The sequence below is a fragment of the Maylandia zebra genome, linkage group LG3, assembly GCF_041146795.1.
Source record: "Maylandia zebra isolate NMK-2024a linkage group LG3, Mzebra_GT3a, whole genome shotgun sequence".
In the NCBI taxonomy this organism is placed as follows: domain Eukaryota; kingdom Metazoa; phylum Chordata; class Actinopteri; order Cichliformes; family Cichlidae; genus Maylandia; species Maylandia zebra.
This window is the reverse complement of record NC_135169.1, coordinates 56,159,225-56,180,753: the sequence shown is the minus strand read 5'-3', so window position 1 is coordinate 56,180,753 and position 21,529 is coordinate 56,159,225. Positions and strand designations below refer to the sequence as shown.

General features: G+C 42.6%; 1 protein-coding gene across 1 annotated transcript; it reads right to left on the bottom strand.

The window, feature by feature from the left end:
- Window positions 1–1,531: 1,531 nt before the first annotated feature.
- On the bottom strand, window positions 1,532–21,284 carry LOC143416591 (uncharacterized). Its single transcript, XM_076882006.1, has 12 exons — window positions 20,897–21,284; window positions 19,431–19,573; window positions 17,228–17,902; window positions 16,723–16,836; window positions 14,597–14,708; window positions 13,060–13,207; window positions 12,032–12,079; window positions 7,730–7,807; window positions 4,434–4,571; window positions 3,935–4,018; window positions 3,758–3,808; window positions 1,532–2,803 (listed from the first exon to the last, which is right to left on the bottom strand). Exons 2-12 carry the CDS (start codon window positions 19,516–19,518, stop codon window positions 2,693–2,695), a joined length of 1,647 nt encoding a protein of 548 aa, XP_076738121.1. The 5' UTR covers window positions 19,519–19,573; window positions 20,897–21,284; the 3' UTR covers window positions 1,532–2,692.
- Between the last annotated feature and the right edge of the window lie 245 nt (window positions 21,285–21,529).

Below are 21,529 nucleotides of genomic sequence, written 5' to 3'. Positions count from 1 at the left end.
ACCCATCGTGTCTTTCTAGTCTCTACATGTGCTGAGAATCATTCAGATATTTGCTCTGAAATGGGGTTTTATTACTTTCATGTAATGTGTTTTTCATTTCTTGATCTAATATTCTGTCTCCATTAAAATTAAACTACCATAAACAACTAGGCTGCTCATTTCTTTGTGAGCAAACTTACAAATTCACCAGATCATCAGATGATTGTACCACTGTACTAATATTCACTTTCTACACAGATTGATGCTTTTTCTTTGTGGATTCCCTCATCAGGTATTGCTTTTCTGTATGGGGCCGATTTGGACTTCACACCATGTGGGCAGCAAAAACAAAAAAGCACTTGGGTTTTGGTTACGACTTGTTCTCTCAGTGCTTATGTATCGTCTGAGTGTCGACACCTATCACAAAAAATACTGCAGTGGCTTTCCTCACTTTCACAGCCGTTAGAAAGGGACTGTGAAAAGGTGTTGTGGCAGTGATCGAAGCGCCCATTACAGCAGGTATCAGTGTGAAAGGGTCTGCAACCATCCCCTCTGCAAAGAGCTGGCTGAATACCTGATACTGCAGGTTAATGAGGCACGCATTCACACCCCTCACCCACCACATCCTGGTAGTAGTCACTGCAAGGCCCCCTTTGTACTTTGTGGATGATGCAATCAATATGGGACTGAATGATATCCTATAATATCTAGATGCAGTTAGTTTAGCGACATGTTCAAGGCCGTCAGCTGTGCACCCCCAGCTTCCCCAGAGAAAGAGTCTGGTTTGGTGCAGCCACAGAGCACGGAAGCTCAAAGCAGACAGTTCAGAACTGGGATCACTATCACGAGGAACAAACCATAATGTGATGAAGAAATGACCCAAGAAGACCTCTAACTACTTTAACTTTTCATGAAACCCAAACATATTACCACAATCACTGACAGAGACAGGAAAAAATTTAATGCAATGTAAATATAGTTCTTTGAGCCAACAGGTCATTTCAGTTCAATCTCCCACAAGCTGTTTGTGACTAGAAAGTTTGACTAGGACTAAATTACATCTGCAGAGCTTATGGGGTGTTCCCCGTTTGCAGGAAGAAACAGTGGTTCTGATGGAGACTGCATAGCTGTCTACATCTGTGTGCCGGTTAAACACACTCTTTCAAAATGCTAATGTCCACATTTTGGACGAGGAGTGAACGACCCTCTTTGAACAGACGTGGCGTCTCACACCGACAGCGTCTGCCATCTACGATACAGCTTTGAGATCCTTCCCAGACGCCTTAACACACATCCTGGGCCTTTTGACTTCAGTAAGTCACATGATGGGGGGCAATGGGTTCACCTGAAACCTTGGCTGAGTGTGACCCACCCCATTTTCACACCTTGGCTCATGTGATTATGTAGAGAATCAATAGGGGGTCAACGGCCCTCTTAGGGACAACAGGGCTTAAAATCTGGGACTGATTCTCAGACGAAACGTCTTGAAGAAACTGAACGTAGTCCTTCCATTACTATGATGTGGACGAGTGAAAACCTTCACACACACACACACGTTTGCCACATATTTTTATTTTTAGCAGTCATAACGTATTGTAGAAGATATATAAAACAGCTCTCTTGCATCAGCTCCTTCTTGGAAAAAAAAAAAGCAAAGCCAAAAACAACTATTCACAAGTTTTCTTTTGTTATAAAAAGAATAAGAGAGCACTGTATCTCCACTGTGGACATATGCCTGGTGTGTATTTGTGGTCCTCAACAAAATGGCTTTTATACTAACCAGAAAATCTAAACAAAAACAAAAAAAATAAGAAAAAAAAACAAATCGTCTTTTTTCTTGATCTTTTATGAAACCCAAACATGTTACCACAATTACTGACAGAGATTGAAACACATTAAAAATTAAATGCATTGTAAATATACTTCTTTGAGCCATTTCAGTTCAATCGCTTTCAAGGTTTATGACTTGAAAGCGATCGAGGGGGAAAGTTTCTACTGTGTGGGCCAGCATGAGGCGGGACTCATGGATGCTGCAGAAATCCAACTTTCCCTGAGATTCACCAGAAAAAAGTTTTACCTGCCAACATAACCATGGATTCCCACTAAACTCCAGCTGAGCAGACCGCAGGAAACGGTTAAAAATATTGTACATGGAAGTTTCACACTGTAATACACTGGCAAACATTTTGTGCTGAACAGCTCGTCCACAACGGTGGCCATTGCATGGGGTACGTTTCATTTGCAAAGATGTCAAGTAATGACTGGCTGGATGGAAAAGTCACTGCAGCCCTCTAAACACAAACTCCACTGTGGGACTTCCCTTCATACCTCCTGGACGCAGGCTTTTCCGTACCTCAGTGCTCCCTCTCCAACCAGAAAACTAGTGGACTATCTTTACACGGATAACTAGCACATCCCCAAAATAAGACAGCTAGTCTTGGCCTCTCACAACCACAAAGAACTATGACAGATATTTAAATCAGTGTTTTTCAAACAAACCGAGGGAAGCAGAACCTGAAAAAATAAAGTCAAACAATGTTCGCATCTAGAAGAATTTCTCTGCATGGTGGAAGAGAAAAAGTTAGGTTTGTAATGTTTATTTTCCCCCAGTCACTTGCTCCCATTTTCCTCTTGTTTTAACACTGTCCCTCCATCCTGTTAGACTTCAGGGACGGAGCAGGTGTAGCTGGCCACAAACGATGGAAATGAAGGGTCACACCATAAGCTTGCAGTGACACAGTTCTTTGTACATCTGTCTTCTGAGGCGGGGCATGTCTTGCTGCCCAAAGTTGAACTGCTGCCCGAGTGCCAGACACTTGCAGTACTGCAGGATAGCAGATAAGGAAAGGTCAGGGTCAGATACTGAAACACATTTAAAACAATCTGATGTGTGGTAATTACCATCTATGCAGTAGGTACATGTTTCCCTCATAAATGCTATAAAGAAGTGGAACAGACTAATCCAAATTGTCTATGGCTAGCTCTCAACAACGAGAGTTCGTGTTTATATCAGGGCTGGGCGATATATCGAGTATATTTGATACGTACGATGGTTAAAATGGTTTTATCGTAACCATCGAGTGTAGGTTCCCGCACGCTGCAAATGCATCATCAATCCCCCCTCCTAGCTGGAAAATGTTCTACCTGCCACACTGTGCTGAGCATGCGTGTTTATATGCTAGCAGATGGGAGAAATATGGTGACAGCGGGAGTTTCGGACTCGCTGTCGTCTGGATTTCACGAGAAGGTTGTCGAACAACATGAATAAACTCTGCATGTCAACATCTCCCCACACACCAAAGGAAACGTTAAATACACCAGCTGTGATTAGAGCTACGACGGCCTCTGTTGAAGGAAACCGTTCACGTTATTGTTTATCGTTCCTGAAGCATATTTGTGGCCTTCTTTTGCTGCTGGTTCAGATCGTTTTGGTTGGAGAGTGACGAAACCTTTGATGTTAGACAATGTGACGTTTGCTGGGTTACATGAAGCTGAGTGTGGCTTTGTTGTTTGTGTTTAGGCACATAACCTTTTTAATTGTTGTGTTGGCCGTTTGGTGTTTGCAGAAATGGTTTCTATGAGCTTGTGGCTGAGACTTGAAAGTTTCTGTGGATACCACACATGTTGGTATTTACATAAAAAACCCGACCTCACTGAGGCTCACACTGCAGCCCACCCCCTTTGCTGCTCAAGACATATCGCGATATAGCCAAACAATATGGCAATATTAGAGTTTCCTCATATCACCCAGCCCTCATGCACACTGTAGAAAACTCACCTGTAACACAAAAGCCCCACAGTCACTGTCATTGTTCTGGCGGCCCACATTCTGCAACATTACAAATACATTAGCATTAGCAATGGTACCATTTCAACTAAAGTCTACTTCTCGTTTGATTTTTACTCAAAGTCTCACCAGAGCTTTGGTAAGTGTTATAAAGAAAAGTCGTGTTACCATTTTGAAAAAGCCGGTCCATCCTGTCAGGAAGTCTTGCTGGTCTTTTTTGATGGCTTCAGCTTGCAGGTATTTGTAAATGTGCTGGAATCAAAATGAACACATTCAAAGAGACTGAGCAATTTCCAAAAACAGGGATTCTGACTTTGAGCAGTAGATTCATGGATACACTATAGGTGTGACAGCCCGCCCTCTCCTATCAGCAACTGAATCACTGGCAGGACAGACAGAGCAGCAGCTCTGGACCCGAACATTTGGGTTTAACACAACCCAACTGAAGAGGTTACAAAAACTTTGGTCTTTTACAACAAATTTGCAGTGTTAAAAAATACTAAGTTTTTTTAAAAAGCAACAATATTAGCTACCAGAAATATCACGCAGCTGCTTATTTGCTACTATTAATCATTTTGACAGAATAAGCATCTATACCCACTGACCTTTCTTCAAAAACCGTTCAATCATCCACTCATTCCTTTTCCAAAAGCTGCCTGATCCCTACCTTTGGGCAACGCCTGTTCAAAGTCCTCTGAGAGTCAAAGTAGGTGATGGCTCGACGAGGAATGTCAACGCTGACCAGCGACCAGTGGACCTCAAGATGGATGGGGATCAACAACAGATCCTTCTGAAAGATGTCGACCTGATAAATGAACAGAAATAAACGAGAGTTTGAGAGACGTAACAAAAATCTTGGTTAAGCTGTCGGTTTTCAATTATACGATGCCCCCACCCTGTAACACTAAGCCAGCAGTGCTCCTAATGTGGTCTGAAGCAATGTAACCAACACACAGATGGAAAAGCTTGTAAAGTGGTGTATGCGGCTGCTAGCCAAGAGCTAATTCAGTTATGAACCAAACAAAGCCAGACGCTAACAATGTGAGAAGTATGTTCTTCCTATTAAGACAAGCAGATGAGTAAGGCTGTCATCACATCATCGCTTTCAGTTCTATAAAAACCCGTCACAACATTTTTCCATGGGATTTTACAGGTACTGCAGATAAACCACATGCAAGTATTTCATTGCTTTGGTGTATATTTGTTACACGTTTCAGACCAAACTAATTTTACTCACATTTATCCAAAAACACCTTGATGATCAAAGATAGTTTTACACAGAATATTCTCAAAAAACTAACAGCATTGAATATGATAATATATGGTAACATGTGATATTAAACAATGATATATTAATATAACAAGACGAGGACGGAGTAATGTCCATGGCTGCTCTGCTGCTTCGGGACCTGGACGACTGCAATTGATTCAACCATGAACTCTGACCATGTCCAGCCATCAGGTCACTCAGTAAGCTTAACCACAGGTGGGCAATGCAGCAGGACTGAATATTGTCTAATATTTCATTATGTTTGATTATCTTAAAATGTGTGAACAAGACAAACGTGCAAGAAACTAAGAAATGAGGAACGGGGCATATCCTTGCTCAACAGTGCTGGATGATCAGGGTCTAACAGAAACGGAGGCACACACGTTATCTCAACAAAAAACTTTAAAGTAAAACTTTAATCTCCAGACACTCGTGGGATCTTTTTAGTCATCAGATCGTAAGGTTGCATGATGATGATGTGCCTTCTATGTGTATAATATTAGGATGAGATTTAGAAACCAAAACTATTTTATATTTACAAGTGAGCTGGAACTGTGGATAAACAATTACAATTTAAATGTTAAAAAATATTCTGTTTAAACCTTTGAAAAAATAAATTGTAATTGTGTTGTTTATATTATTCCTCTCATGAAAACTGGGACGGGCTTTCAAATCGTAACTTGGAGAAGCAGCTAACTAAACGTATAAAGTTGACTGTTTTTTATTCAAGCACTAAAAGAGCGAGTCAGGATGGCTCCTTTCAGGGGTTTGTAACAAGCTGTAACAGTAATCATGTAAAGACAACATGCTTATCTGAAACTATACAGGAGACAGTTTAAGTTCATTTTGTAACAAAGAACCTTTGAAGTTTGAAAGAACTGGACTCAGTTTCAGATGAACTCTCCGTGCTCTGCTTGCTGCAGAGCTCTTATGTTTGAAATACAAACTAGACTTTTGTCTTAACCAAAGTTAGTCTGACGCCTTGTTTTTGACTAAAGATCCCAGAGAAGATCAAAATGGTCCATTGGTAGTGTCAGTAGATACCAAATAAAAAAGCTGAACCACAGTGGTTTTTGGACAAACAGCTGATTTCCATCTAAAGCCAAAGCACAGAGCAGACACAACTGTGCGTACAGCTCAGGCTTTGTTATGTTTGAATGAAAAGAGCACATAAACAGTCAGATCTAAAAAAAAAAAAAACTAAGACATAAAAATATATGTTCATTTTCATTTTGATGTCACAACGTTCTTTGAAAGTTCAAACTGAAGCAAACTGACATTTACAGCACTGAGCCATCAGAAAATGGTCAACGGTCAGAAATGTACTGAAACATGCAAACACACATGGAAATCTAAGGCAAAAATACATTTGGTGAGACCAGCCTGAACTCTCAGGTTCAGTAAAAACTTTCTAGCTTGAATAAAGATCAGTCCAAAGGTCTTCTTTGTTCCCTTTGTTCCCTTGAGAAGGGAACAAAGGGAACAAAGGGAGGAATCTTGAGGATTCCAGTTTCAACATCTCTGAGGTCCAAACCCTGAGTGGGTCATTCTACGACTGACCAGGTTTCATTGTTTTTCTATCCAGGTCTTTGCTGCATTACCTGTGTGTTTGACATCGCTGCTGTAAAATAAAGCAGTCAGATGCTTTCCAGCTGGAAATGAAGGGTGGCGCAAAATCTCAGTTTGTTCTGCATTCAGTATTACTTCAGGTTTAAGAAGATCCTGAGCTGGCTGACATGCAGTCTCTGTTGTACAGACGAGACCGTTACTGCACCTGTTCATCTACAATCTGAAGCTAAAATCTCACATTTGGACGCATCACTCTATCAGACTGGTTGCCACCAATTTTTAGTGTAGTTGTTGAGTTGTCTGGCACTCCTCAGCTTGTTGTCAGTTTACCCTGCTTCTTTAGATATTTAAGACAGCTACTAGTACTTTTGTCCTCCACTTGTCCAGTTTCTTGACTGCATACAATGCCAACATCTGCAGGAGTTTACAGGAAAAAGCTCTTTTTGTCACCGTGTTGGTCACAGAACTACACGGCAGTGTTCAAACAAAAGAAATCTGAACCAATTATGTGTTTCGAAACTGTGACAATGTTTCATCCCCCAGAAAAAAAACTACTGCTCAACACCACTCGGGTCTTTCTCCTTGGAAGCAAAGACTTCAAGAAATGGGCGGCTGGCTCAAGACCTTTGTGGAGTTAGTAAAGTGAGAAGACTAATCTGTGTAGTTTTAAAAGCAGAGGGTTTTCCCCACTCTTACTCCAGATGTGTAAGAAAACCCCACGGACAGTGAGGCTTTAACCTAGACCAGTGCAGATCATACAATCATGCATCACACACAGAGTCGTATAGAGATTCTTTGACTCTGATATTATGTACCGACTTAATGAAAAACTCAAACTCTTCTAAGCAGATGAAACACGGTTTCCACTCGTGTGCAGCCTGTCATGACGTTTGAAATGTGCTACTGATGTTCAGAAAGTTCTTAGTTGCAACTGTCTGCATGAGAGGTCTGAATTATTTAGACCACCTTCATAAATTTGTGTTACATTGTAATTTAAAGACAAGACTGAATGTCTTTTATCATCCAGCTCTAACGACACTCCTCATTGTTTTATTCCTGCATATTGATACAAAGTGTTAATATGCTGCTAAACTACTCCGAGTATGTTGGCCACATTCACTTACATTTTTTGTCCACCGTTTGACTCCTTCGTAGCCTTTTGTCCTTAGCTTATCGTAAAAGAAGCTGTTGAAAAAATGGACCTGAAAAAGAAAAAAAATGATTTTGATTGATGACAGTAAACATGTAGTAATGGGATTACACAGACCATTACTACGGGAGCAGCAAGGCTCCAGTCATCGCAGCCAGAGACAGGACTCGGCACAGTCCAACGTTTTGTTTTTATTTTTTTACCATCATAACATGACAGCAAAAGGAAAAAAGCTCCTTAATCCATAATTGGCAGCTCGTTATGCCCGTCTGCTGATAGCCACACATCCTGCCAGGCGTGTTTCCACACTTTATAAAAAGAACATCAATTAGCATTCAGACAAACTCTGTGAGGCCCAGGTGGACGAGAACAACAGATAAGACTGGTTTTGGTTTTTCCAGCTGGGGTGGACAAGGCTGAGCATCAGGCCTTCAAACCTCGGCCTGTGCTTCGAGGTTTCCGATGGTTAGAACGACTCAGGGGTGTTGAACCCCGACTATTATGACAAGTTACTCTAAACATGTTACAAATTATCTCCACTACATAAAGACATACTTGAGAAAAAACTAAAAAAAAAATTGTTATTCATTAAATCTTTGTTGGTTGAAACCATCTTGGAGCCGTGGGAGCAGCCATGTTTTTTCGCACACAATGCATTCTGGGACGATGACGTGTATTGGTTGTCGGTAGTATAGGTGCTTTCGTTCAGCTAACCTGTTTTGTTTTTTAAAGTGTAGCAACCGTATTAATTAACTTGCCTATTACCTGGTTACGACTTGGTAGACCAGCACTATGCGGTCTTTGAGTCTGATGTTATTAGCCATGTCTGGGCCCAAACTCAGCTGCAAAAGTCAAATGATCACTGCGGCATTACTGAGAGTTAAAAAACTGTCTAAAGTTGTTCATCTGTAATAAAATGATCAGTGTGGCTGCTCTGCCAGGTGTATCAATTAAGTTTAATATCCAGGCATCCATGAAAACTGAATTTATGACATTTAACTGAATTAGGAGTTAGCAGGAAGTTAGCTCACTAGTTTCCATCTAAATATAATATACAGTGGAACCCCGAATTATGAAATTAATTCGTTCCAGAGGGTCTTTCGTAAGTCAAATTTTCCTAAGTCGAAGCACCTTTTTCCATGGCCTTTTGAGTGAGGCGATGCTGGCTGAAGACGAAGTTCTTGGTGGAGGAGGTTGAAGAAAGCATACGCATGCATGCATACATACGTACATGTACATAACATTATGGAATTTAATTTAATTTTTTAAAATTTTCTATATTATCCATTTCGTTACGCGGGCACTTTGCCGTACCACGGGCAGAAATATTGCCGTTAAGTGCCTTCGTAACTTGAATTTTTCGTTAAATGGGGTCTTTGTAAGCCGGGGTTCCACTGTACCTGTACCACTGTGTTCTGACTGAGAGATTTATTATCAAATTCAAACGTACAGCTCTGCTATCTCCTCCAACATAAATGAAGACTAAACAGCAGCGACGTTTGTAGGGTTACTGAAGTTGGGCTAGCTGGTATATAATGATGTGCTACGTGAACGCTATGTTAGCATAACATAAACAGTAAAGCTGGAGGATGAACGCTAACAAACTGAGGACTTTTTTCCCACTTGATAAAAGTTCATATGAGAGTTCCCAATGGTTAGGGACGAATGTAATCGCATGGCAGGATGCTGTAAACGGACCAAACTTCAGTCAGGACTGAGATAATCCATCCACAATACCAGGTTAGTCATTAATATACTGCTGCTACATGGGCTGGGCTGCAGTTACATCGTAAGGGTTTAAAATCTGAGCTTTAAAATGATTGGCGGTAATAAAAACCGTGAGAAGCCGACAGTGATCACTGACTGTTTTTAGGGGCTTGTTGAGTTTAAATCGAACAAGATACAAAACATTAAAACATGTTAAAAACACAACAGTCTTATTAAAGGCAGACTACTTTGGGCCCGGAAGCAGGATTTATCACGTTATCACTTAAAGACCGGATACCGGTCATGGAGGCTAACAAGGGCTGCCCAAAGAACATCTGGATTAAGACAAACGCTCTGAGACGCCGTTGCCATTGGCAAGCAGTAGCCGCATAGACACCAGTAGTTTTCCCTCACTCTCTCGTCATCGTTTGACGGATTGTTTTCATCTTCATCTAAACTAAGTGCTGGTTGACTGTTTTCGGTTTGCTCTGGTTCAAACTGGAAAGGTTGAACAGAAGTGATTTCCAGTGCGCTGCTAACTGTGAACTGGATGCGGTGCAACCGTGTGACGTCACTACCCAGAGTGCATTGAGAAGTAAATAACAATGGCGACCTACTGGTAAATCGGTTTTATATAAAATGTGCTTAGAAGGAAAACATTTAGTATATTTTAATACCACATGTGTTATTGAAAGCACAGTACACATTTTAGCGCAAACATGTCTTAATAACCGGGGTTCCCTTTAAACTAACATAATCATCCTGCTGTAACCAGGTAAATCCATTTGTTTATTAATTAATGTACTAACAGGGACTTAGAAGAGAGGGACGCAATGTTTAAAGTTTAACATTTAACTGTTTTACTCTTTGGTGCTGTTGAGGACACGATATTGTTCTTTCTTGGTTATTTGTATTTAAATCATTTGCTCAAGTTTGGTTTGTTTTTGTCTGGCAGCAGAACGATTAGACACAAGAAGGTGTTGGTGGTGTACCGGGGGCTTCTGTTTAGAACTATGCTTCCTCATCCCCGTCACCCAGCCATCTTTTTATTCTCAGGTCAATCTGCCAGGGGAGAGCTAACGGAGCCTACGCTACCTTTGACTGCACCGGCTACAGCGGCCTGGCTAGTTACGGGTTTTTCCAATCAGTGATCCTGGCCTCCACAAACGGGCTACATTTATTACATGTATTTCTTATTCATTAACATCTGACCTAATGAGCAGGAAAGTGCAGGAGGAACAGGTCAAGAGGCCACACTGCTAACAAGTTGGCTATGAGCTAAGCTAGTGAATCGCTGAAGACACAGTGAGTGAAAACTGAAAATAACTAGTGTGTGAATCAGAGAGTGCTCTGGACAAACCACGTGAAGATTACACTCTGAAATAAGACGTTATCTGTAAGTTTCCAATTAAATCGACTACACAGATAAGCTACACAAAAACAACAGTGTATGTTTGAAAAGGAACAGAGAGTGATACAGTACAGACAGCAAACATCAAGTGATGAGGAATAGTCAGGCCCCATCTTATCTTAATGACCTTGTAGTACCATATCACCCTATTAGAGCGCTTCGCTCTCGCTCTGCAGGCCTACTTGTTGTTCCTAGAGTATTTAAAAGTAGAATGGGAGGCAGAGCCTTCAGTTTTCAGGCCCCTCTTCTGTGGAACCAGCTTCCAGTTTGGATTCGGGAGACAGACACTATCTCTACTTTCAAGATTAGGCTTCAAACTTTCCTTTTTGCTAAAGCATATAGTTAGGGCTGGACCAGGTGACCCTGAATCCTCCCTTAGTTATGCTGCAGTAGGTGTAGGCTGCTGGGGGATTCCCATGATGCACTGGGTGTTTCTTCTTCACTAACTGTGTGTTAGTAGACCTCTCTGCACTGAATCGTTAGTTACTGTTAATCTCTTCCACAGCTTGTCTTTGTCCCGTCTTCCTCCATCACCCCAACAGATCCCGTTAGATGGCCCCGCCCCTCCCTGAGCCTGGTTCTGCCGGAGGTTTCTTCTTGTTAAAAGGGAGTTTTTCCTTCCCACTGTCACCACAGCGCTTGCTCATAGGGGGTCATGTGATTGTTGGCTTTTCTGTTTTCTTTGCACTATTGTAGGATCTCCAACCTGATAATATAAAGCGGTTTGAGGCAACTGTGTTGATTTGGTGCTCTATAATTAACACTGAATTGAACTACACCAATTCAAATAATCAATAGTTTCTGCTCTAAATATATTATTATTATTATTCAGTTATTAGACCCTCCACAAAAATATTTACCATAATAACAATGAAAAACGAAGGAACATATCACAGCTGTAAGATCTTTGTATACTCAGTTTATATATTCTGAGTGGCTGTTTTCATTATGATACATCAAGTATTTGATGTAGTTGATCTTGTGCACTGATGTATCGAGTGAAGCATGGTTTCAGTGTGTTCAGCACAGAAGGTTCAAACAAGGCTGAAGAATCTCAGAAGATGTTACATATGGCTTTTGCAACGACACAATAATAACTGTGGGTAGGTAAACCATCCACAGCACAAGCTGCAACAGTTTCGTTTGCAGCTTCCTCACCTTCTTTGGCACAGAGTCCATGACCAGCTCACCGTACATGTTCATCACCTGAATAACACAAAAACAATGTAAGAATTAAAGTGCAAAGAGAAATGTTCTCAGGCAGCAACACTTTTGATACAATTCTCTTTACTTTTAAGGCCCGAGTGTGAAACCAAGCAGCCGTTTTCATAAACACAGTCTGATTTTAAAGCCTCGCTGAGGGCCTAAACTTTGCACACGCATCTGCTCTGGTGAAAACGTACATATTTTATGGGTCTGGCATGTGGACAGTACAAAATGATTCTGCATACATGGTTCCACCTGTGTGGGTGAAATTTGGTACACGTGTGCAACTTTCCAAGATCAGTTCAGAGAAGCTTTGAGACAAACCCAACAGGAAGTCTGCCGTTTGTCATTTCCAGATATTACACTTTGTGGTTGACAAGGAATGTTGAAACTTTGGTTTGGAAAGTCTTCAGTAGTTTGTTTTACAGTTTGCCTCAAAGTTACGACAGGAAGCACAAACCTGCATATTTGACGTGATCGTTGAGGAGTTTGATTTAAATATGATTACAGGAAATGGCTCAACTGCACCACTCCACCTCCAGCCAACTGAAATTTTCAATTCAGTTCAGTTTAACTTCGATAGCCCCAAAGCACAACAGCAGTCGCTTCATGGCACTTTATTCTGGAAGGTAAAGACTCTACAATAAACCAAAGAGTGAGTGTCCTGTCATCACTGCTCACAGCTTTAATTTGTTTTGCTTTTCTTGATGATGAAACATTGGATGTTGTAACATCTGGACTTTGGAGAACGAGAACATATACTGACGTACCTAACTCAGCCGATGCCATGCACCTGCATCATTTACAGCACGTACAAGTTACGAAGTATTAACAGCAGTATCTCTAAAATGTGCCACCGCAGGAACAACACAGGTGTACTGAATCACATTTTAATGACTCCCTTTGGACTTAGGTGCACTAATGCCTAAGATTAAGTCAAAATTCCCCCCAAAAGCCCCAGTTAGAGTGTACTAGCATACCTGGTCATTGAGCCAGTTCTGTCCATACAGAGTGCCCAGGTCGTCCATGGTCAGAACATGCCGCTTGTAGTTGACTCTGAAGGTTTTAGCTACAACAGATCCTGATGAGCGGTGGAAGGAGTGTATTAGATGTTGGACCACTGCTTTTCTAAGGAAGAACGAATCAAAATCAGATGTACAGTTAGCTCCATGTATTCAGACATCGCTAATGAAAGCTTTCACTACACAGCCCAAATCAAAGGATCGCTACAGCAAGTGAAAGAGGACACCTTTGCTGCAAAAACAAAACAACTGCAGTTACATAGTGATTCTGTGAACATTAAGTTGTGAGTTGTGAAAACAAAGCTTAACGTCTCATTCACCCAAACATTCATGCAAGCATGTTTCTGTACATCTAAGAGCTTTTATCCATCTCCACACGCCGCTGAATGTCTCACGAGCAACTCAAGATTCTGCAGCTTCCCCAAGGATACTGAAGCATGCAGCCTGGAAAAGCTAATGGATAAAGAAAACACCAATTTTCCGATGAGTAGATGACCTGCTCTACGTTCACAGCCACACTAACCCCGGTTCTCTGAAAACCAAGTGAGCTATGAAGTATGCCATCCTGGTGTGACCAATCACGGGAGCTCCGCTTCCACCACATCAAGAAGATGGTTCAAGCACACAGGGTCCCCAGACCCCCTCTCTATAGGAGCCCCTGGCTCCACACCAGGCAAGTGTTTCTTTGATGTGACCATGAAGTCCGGCAGCATGGTGAGATACCGGCTTTGGTTTTCAGAGAACTGGGGTTGCTCGTGTAACCAAACAGTGTGTATCTCACTACAGGAGACTGCATGCTCCAGAGACTATAACACCTCGACCGAGGACACGCCCGAGCTCGGTACGGAGCTAACAGCATGCTAAGCATCAAGAGTCCAGTGAGTGCACAGTCACATCAAGGCCAAAAACAAAACCCTAACACATGTGTGGGGATGCAACACCCTTAAAAAGAGAGCCCCTAAAGGGTCCACCTTCCTCTGGTGGACTTAGCAGGTCCACAGCAGAACTACCTCACTGTGGTTGGAGGGAAAGTTTCCACAGGAAGTATTGCTACATAAAATTCACTCATCCCCACACACTCCACAGGCTCAAAACTCAGCCCTGAAACTCTGACACTGCGGCTAAGTCCCAGGAGGGAACAACCTGTTTAACAGCAGGCGTCAGGCGGTGTGGCCCCTTATCAACTGCTTCATTCCCAAATGCAACATGGCTGAAATTGGAGCTAAACACACTTTAATAGTGGGAAATGCTCCCAAGTTATCCAGAAAATCCTGAAGGAGCAAAACACATTTGATTACGAGACGCACACATGTCTCAAATATGCATCAGTAAGTGATGGTGTTGAAGCTCTACGTGGTCTCAACCGCCCTCAGAGTAGTGCTGCAGATTACAGCGTAGATATGGACACCAGCTTAACCTTTACTGCACAGAAGGATGAGAGAAGGATGGTAACAACACAGAACACTGTTAACACAACAGTATCACTACGTCTCACCTGTGTGGGTGTGAGAAGTTTTCATTGAAGATGTCCTGAAGTTTCTCCACAACATCATCCACGTGGATGGGGATCAAACTGCCGTACTGCCGTAGCGACTCTTCCAGAATACCTCGAGACAGATGACAGCCACATGAATGAGGGCTGCGCCACACAAAGGTATAATACAGGTAACATCATACAACATGTCCAGCTGAGATACATGCATTTACATTTGCGAGCACCAACAATGAGCAAACCCGAGCAGTGAGTTTCATACTGGCTGATGTTCAACAACAGAGGACGTCCAGCACAAACTGAAACACACTCTGTGCTCCTCCATGAAGAGCACAAGGCTGTGACGCAGCAGGGTTACAAACCTGTGAGACTGTACAAGCTCTGGCTCACGTGCTGCTAACGTTCACATGTTCCGCCTCCATCACACATGATGTTAACCATACAAACGGTCTCCCTGCTACCCTCTGGATAAATAACAGTGTGCAGCTGCAGCACTGTGGAAACGCCACATTATTCATGTTCAGTGTTTAGTGCAGTCGAGCTATAGTCTATATTCAACTCATATTCTTTGTGTCAATACTTCACTTTAACTCTTAGCTGTCACCATGTAAATGCCAGCGTTTCACCCACATTTCAAACTATCTGGGAGCAGCGAGTGACAACGTTAAGCCCCACAGCTCCCAGTTTTTAAACAAAAAGCACCAGTGAAGATGATGCTGCCATAGTTTAATGTCCACACACACTAAACAGAAGTGTCAGTCTTCCACAAAAGCACAGCAACTCGTTAGTTTTGTACTTCATTTAGATTTCATATAAACCACATTCATGAAAACGATACCGCTGAAAACAGTTTATTTGAGAACATGAACACAAAGGTTTCATTTGTTTTTTGACAGATGTCAAACTTTAAATGAAAAACATTTGTAAGATGAAACCAACGAGCAGTTCATGTTGAGACGTCTTTTCCTCTTATCACGGCTCATTAATGACATCCAAATATTTCTTGGCCAATGATGGAAATCAGTGGAATACTCGATTACTAGGATAATCTGACCCACCTGCCACAGAGGCAACAACAGGGAACGAGTGGGTACAAAGACACAGCTCTGCTTTACACGGGTCCAGAAAGACTTTACAGAACCAGGTTGGACCGACACGGCACTGCTGACACAGTTACACACGAGACATACAAGGCCACAGACACAGCATGAACTGTTACTGATGCATCACACATGTGTGAGCATGTGTTACAGTACACTCTGTAACATGAACACTGTAGGACCTCACATTGATGCTGACATGAGAAGCAGCGCACACTGAAACACAACAGGGAGGTACACAAGGACGGACATGAACCAGGACGTCACCCAGTCACAATGAAGGGACGCACTACAGGAAACACGTGTCAGTCTAAAAGCAGTTTAGAGACTCACAGCTAAAGACAAACTCTAGACCCAACAAAGACAGCGGACACCTCAGACCCTGGACGTAAAGTCCGGATCGCTGCAGTCAAAGCAGCTGTTACGTGAGGTTTACAGCTGAGGATAACAGGACATTATGGAGGAGCAACAAGTGTGTGGACTGATTGGTGCCTCCATATATATATGAGATAAAAGCAATGACAGCTGGATGAATCTCGAGTTATGGGGTCGTGTAGAGTGTCCCCCCGACTCAGACATGTGACGTAAGGAACATGAAAACAGTTATGTGGAAACAGCCTTCCTCACTATCAGTACGACACATTCAGCATCTGCAGCTCAGACTGTTCAGTAAGGATACGTGTTTAACTCCAAGACTGATTCAAGTCTTTGGGTATTAAGACAGAGCAGACGTCGTGTTTGATGCGAGCTGGCAATCACCGCTGCTGCCCGTCAGCCTCCTGCTAGACACACCGATGTTTTTCATTTTCAAAGCCTACGTCGCCTCATTCACAAGCTCTCACATTCATAAAACCTGACCTCTTCAGCTCGCTGATATTCAAACTCGTCCAAGACTTGATGCCCATGCTGTAGAAGTTTGAAGCGCCTACGTCGCCTCGTTCTCACATTCACGATCTTGAGCGTCCGTGCTGCCCACGCTGGTACTGCACAAACATTTAAGGCAAGGCTAGAAGCATTTGTGATACATACCATTCACACAACTTGTGTGTTCTTCAGTAAGAGCCAGCTCTGCCGGCCTGACCTCTGCCTCCAGGGTCACTCGGTCCTCCTGCTTTCTTGAGGAGGAGCCGTTTATTTGCTGATCTGCCAAAGGAAAGAAATCATATTTGTTATGGAATCTGCAGACTCAGGCATTTTTATCAAATTCCAAAAATAACAGTTAAATCAATTTGGGTCAAAGGTAACTTAACTGCAACTTTTAACAGTAACAGGGAGGCTAAACTAAACTCTACTAAGCATGACGCTGCAGCGTATCACAGCTGGTGTCACTGCAGGTTATGGAAATTTATTATTATTCCCACTTATTCAAATGCCTCGTGGGGATTTTTTCACAAAAGCAGTAAAACTGGCGACTGAAGCAGACTGAAAACATCTGTTACTTTTGTTATGGTACTCTGATTGTTGCCACTGACAAAACATATCATTTTAAATGCCTGCTATTCCCATTACTTAGCATTCCCACACGAATACGTACCTCTGTCAGACTCTGTGTGCCCGTCATCACTGCCGTCATACTCCTCGTGCCCGTACGGGGGGCCCTCATACCGTTTCAGTCTCCTCTGTTCTCTTTGAGTGTTCCTTTGCCCTTTGTGGCTGCACCTGGGTCTTACGGAGCACATCCACCGGGCCTGCTGGCGCCAGCTCTTCCAGTGCTGAGAGAGCCGAAATCCAAGACCTCCACGGCATCGCAAGCGCCCGAGTCTTCTCAGAGCCCTGTACTTGCTTAGGCGGGACCTAAACAAGTCTCCCGCTTCAGCCTGGCTTAGTGCGTGAGCTACGGGGGCCTCGCCGATCTCTTCAGCCTTCTGTTCTGGTCTCTGATGATCGTGCTGCTGTGAATGAAGGTGCTCGGAAGACTGGGAAGAAAAATCTGAGATTCCCCACTCCTCCACCTCCTGGTCTCCATCCTCTTCAACATCTTCATCCTCGTTGTTTTCCAAACTCTTGCTGTCAAACTTACCCATGTCTTCACCATCAAAGTTGTTAACTTCATCGTCACCTACAGCTTCAGTCCCACCTATGCCATCTTCCTCATCCACTACATATTCACCCGTCCACACCTTTTCTTTATGTTCCAGTCTCAGGTGCATGGGGGTGGATACACTGTGATCTGACACTGGGACTATGAGGCGGTCCGCTGGAATCCCACCTATGAAACAAACAGCAGTGATTATCGACCAATCAGGCATCACGACAGCCCAAAAGTACTGCTGCAGCTCATTACAACAGGTAACAATGTATCTATGAGCTCTTCCTACACAATATAAACAAGGCACACTTATCTGTACTTATCTGTATCACATTACTTAGCAACCACCTACCAACAGGCCAAACTATCCCATTTGTAGTGAGCATGGACCTCTGACACATTAAAAAAAGCATCGTATCGTCTTCATTTCACTAAAAAATAACATCTACCCCACAGTGCTGTCCAAAGGCCTTGAGTCACCCCCTCAGGCTTACTTTGAATATTTGAACACAGCCTTAAGTAACAGCTCTAGCTGCTGCTTCAGTTTTCCTTGGGACATCATTAATTTTTTATTTTTGGAGGTTTGGTTTTTGGCCTCATTTCACTCAGTGACGTTGGGGATCTTGTCAAAATCGAAATCTGGAAAAGTATGTCCAAATTTGGGTCGACCCTGCAAAACCACGAGGAAACGTTCTGCCTGGGAACACATTCAATCATTCGTCTGTGTGTTTAGTATCGGTTAATCCGACATCCTTTGTATCCTGGCAAAGAGAGACTACCAGAGTCTGATTAGTGTTTGTTGTATGATCACCAAAAAGAGCTTAAAGACACTATAGAAAAGCAGCAGTTATAATAAGATGAGAGCATGTGTGCATACATTCAGTCCGTGTTTATTAAGGTATCGATGTGTGCTGTGATCACTCCATCCTCGATGAAATGAATGAAATATCCTGGTGGGAAACCTAAGCTGCATGCTGGTTTCACACACCACCCACGTCCACGTTTTAGATACCAAGTAGATCGGGGGTGGGGAACTCCAGGCCTCAGGTCCTGCAGGTTTTAGACCTCACACTGGGTCAACACACCTGAATCAAACGAGTTCATTCACAGGCCTCTGGAGAACTTCAAGACATGTTGAGGAGGTCATTTAAATCAGCTGACACATCTAAACCTGCAGGACACAGGCCCTCGAGGCCTGGAGTTCCCCACCCCTGATGAAGACTTTGAAATCAAAGACTTTCTGGGGCCCCTGAGGGCCACAGCTCACTGCTGGACTTCACTGGTTACTAGATCGATTTTTTTTAAATGGCATAAAAAGCAAGTTCTTAAAACATACATGAGACACAATAAAGAAAAAGGAAAACAAATTGAGGCAAGTTTTATAAACCTACACCACACTGTTGTTGAATATTCACTCATTTATCACCGACATTTAACTTCAGGGGCACAGAGAGGATGAGAAAGTCAGTGCAGGGACTCCAGCAACACGTCATCAGGGTGATGATGACCCTGATGAAGGCCACAAGTAACTCCGTAAAGTTGTTCCTCTTTACTTTTAAGTGTTGTGTGTTGTGACATTTCATTTCAAAAATGGAAGTGACCTCGTGTCCATCAACCTCTTAGGGTTTCCACAGATGCCTGACCCAGTGGTCTGAACGTCCACCCTACTGGGGGGTAAATATTTTACACACAAACAGTGAGTGCTAACCTCCTCCTGTGTCGTTCTGCCCCACAGCGGTCAGACCCAGGTCTCTCTGCCAGCGGTTCTGGGCTAGGCTACCACCACTGTCTCGCATTATCCAAGAAAAACCCACAACCTGCGCCAGCTCGTCACCTACAAACAAACACAGTCTGCAACGGTGGGAGAGAATACAGTCAGTTCATGAAGTCCACAGTGGACATCAGAATAACACAGTAGCTGCTTCTGTCTGTTTGGATTTTTAAGTGACAAAAAGAAAACTCTATGAATCACTTTGCTTCATAGAGATGCAGTGTTATATACCAAAATGTAAAGATGCATTTCCATGCAGATTATTCTAGTTTGTAAATTACAACGATATGCAGTTGAGTGTTTTCACAGCATTTATACATGAGTTGATCTGATTCAGCATAGATCCAACACTGAGACAGTGCTCCATAGGCAGTACAGGACACTCAGGACCCTGGGATAGCCTGGGATATTGTATTTTGTAGGGGAGTCTCTAACACTTTAGGGCTACCGTGGACCCGCCATGTCTTACAATAAAATAAGAACTGGGTGGTTACAAAACATATTCATAAGTAGCCTATAAAAGACAACTTCACACGAATGAAAGCCTATGGTTCAATAAAAAGTAGAAGTATTAGTAAATTTCATTAATTTGACATGGCAGCGCTTTTCTAATCTTACTGAACACTTGGAATGTAAACAAGCCGTTACATAGTCTTGACTTGTTGTTACGAAGTACTGAAGCTAATTTTGGCACAATTATTACAAAACAACTACTAGGAATATAAAGGCAGTAATAATGACCTAAAACCCCCACGCCGTAATTTTACAACTAACGCGTGGGACCGTTTCAGTGGGCAGCCACAGGCTTTGCTACACAGACAGAATACACGTCCCGGTGCCTCCACGCTGCTTCACTTATCCTGCTCACTGATGTTAGTCCTGCAGTTTGTCTTGCTAGCTTCACTCCGACCACTGTGTGATGACAGCGGCATCGACAAAAAGCGACAGGAACTACACGTAGTTATGGACTTAACTGTTTACGTGCAGGATTAAAAAAATAAATTACCAAATAAATCCTCTTCTCAATAAAACTCTTCCATTATGAACACTTCTGCAGGAAATAGTCTACACCAATGCTATCTCGTGAATGCTAATAGCTAGCTTACCGTTGTTTCATCAAATTAGACTGAATAAAGCTCACACCAACTGCAAACTCCTTTTTATTATAATATATCATGACTATTGACAACCAAAGCATCAACACGAACATAAGGAATAAGGTGAAGTTATTCAAATTTGCCGAGTTCTTTAATTATCTGTTGAGTGTGCGGGCTAACCTTTGAGCTATAACCATGTTGTCCTCAGCTAGCTAAGCGGACTGTAGGCAGATACCATGCTAGCAGAAAAATAAACCGCCCAGTGTGTGTTTGTTTCCTAGCTAAATGTTGCCACTGCATGCTTACCCTTGATCTGTAGGGGTGTAGAAATCTCTATCCGCGTTCTTCTGACAGAATGTGAGCGTATTCTGTGTGCACAACACTGACCCAAAACAAACGCTAATTGATGTTGAATCTCATTCAATGAAGTCAAGTGTGGGGTAGCTGTTTCCACACTCTCCCTCCGCTTCCTCTCTTCTTCTTGTGTTTGAAGACGATTGGCCATTAGCTGTTAGGCACTATACCGCCCCCACGTGGTATGGTGTGGTATAGCGGTTGGAAAGACTCAAACTCGGACTTCAACGTTTACCGGTTTCCTGCTTGTTTTGCCACTTTTGGTCTGCTCCCAGGGGATGAACCATTATTATGTCTACACATTGCAGACAGCCTTTGTAATAGCAAAAAAAAGTCAGGCTGTATAATTTATCTTTAGAATCTTTTTTCCATATGTACTGCCCATTTATGTTTGCACATTGCAATAAATCACTTCATATGCTTTTTTTTTTTTGGCAAAATAAAGAAATAAGGGATGGCACAAGCCTTTGGTCCTAGAGCTGCTGTGCAAACAGAACCATTAGAAATTATTCAGGTGATTCTTTCATTGTTGGTCTGCTCCAGGCCGTGCAGACCATCATGGAACTAAAGGAAACCAGATTCACA

Coding starts and splice junctions, on each gene's coding strand:
- LOC143416591 (XM_076882006.1), bottom strand. CDS start 19,518: ATGCGAGACAGTGGTGGTAGCCTAGCCCAGAACCGCTGGCAGAGAGAC. Junction 13,208..14,596: donor AACTTCTCACACCCACACAG/GTGAGACGTAGT, acceptor GTTCTTCCTTAG/AAAAGCAGTGGTCCAACATC. Junction 3,809..3,934: donor GGACCGGCTTTTTCAAAATG/GTAACACGACTT, acceptor GTAATGTTGCAG/AATGTGGGCCGCCAGAACAA.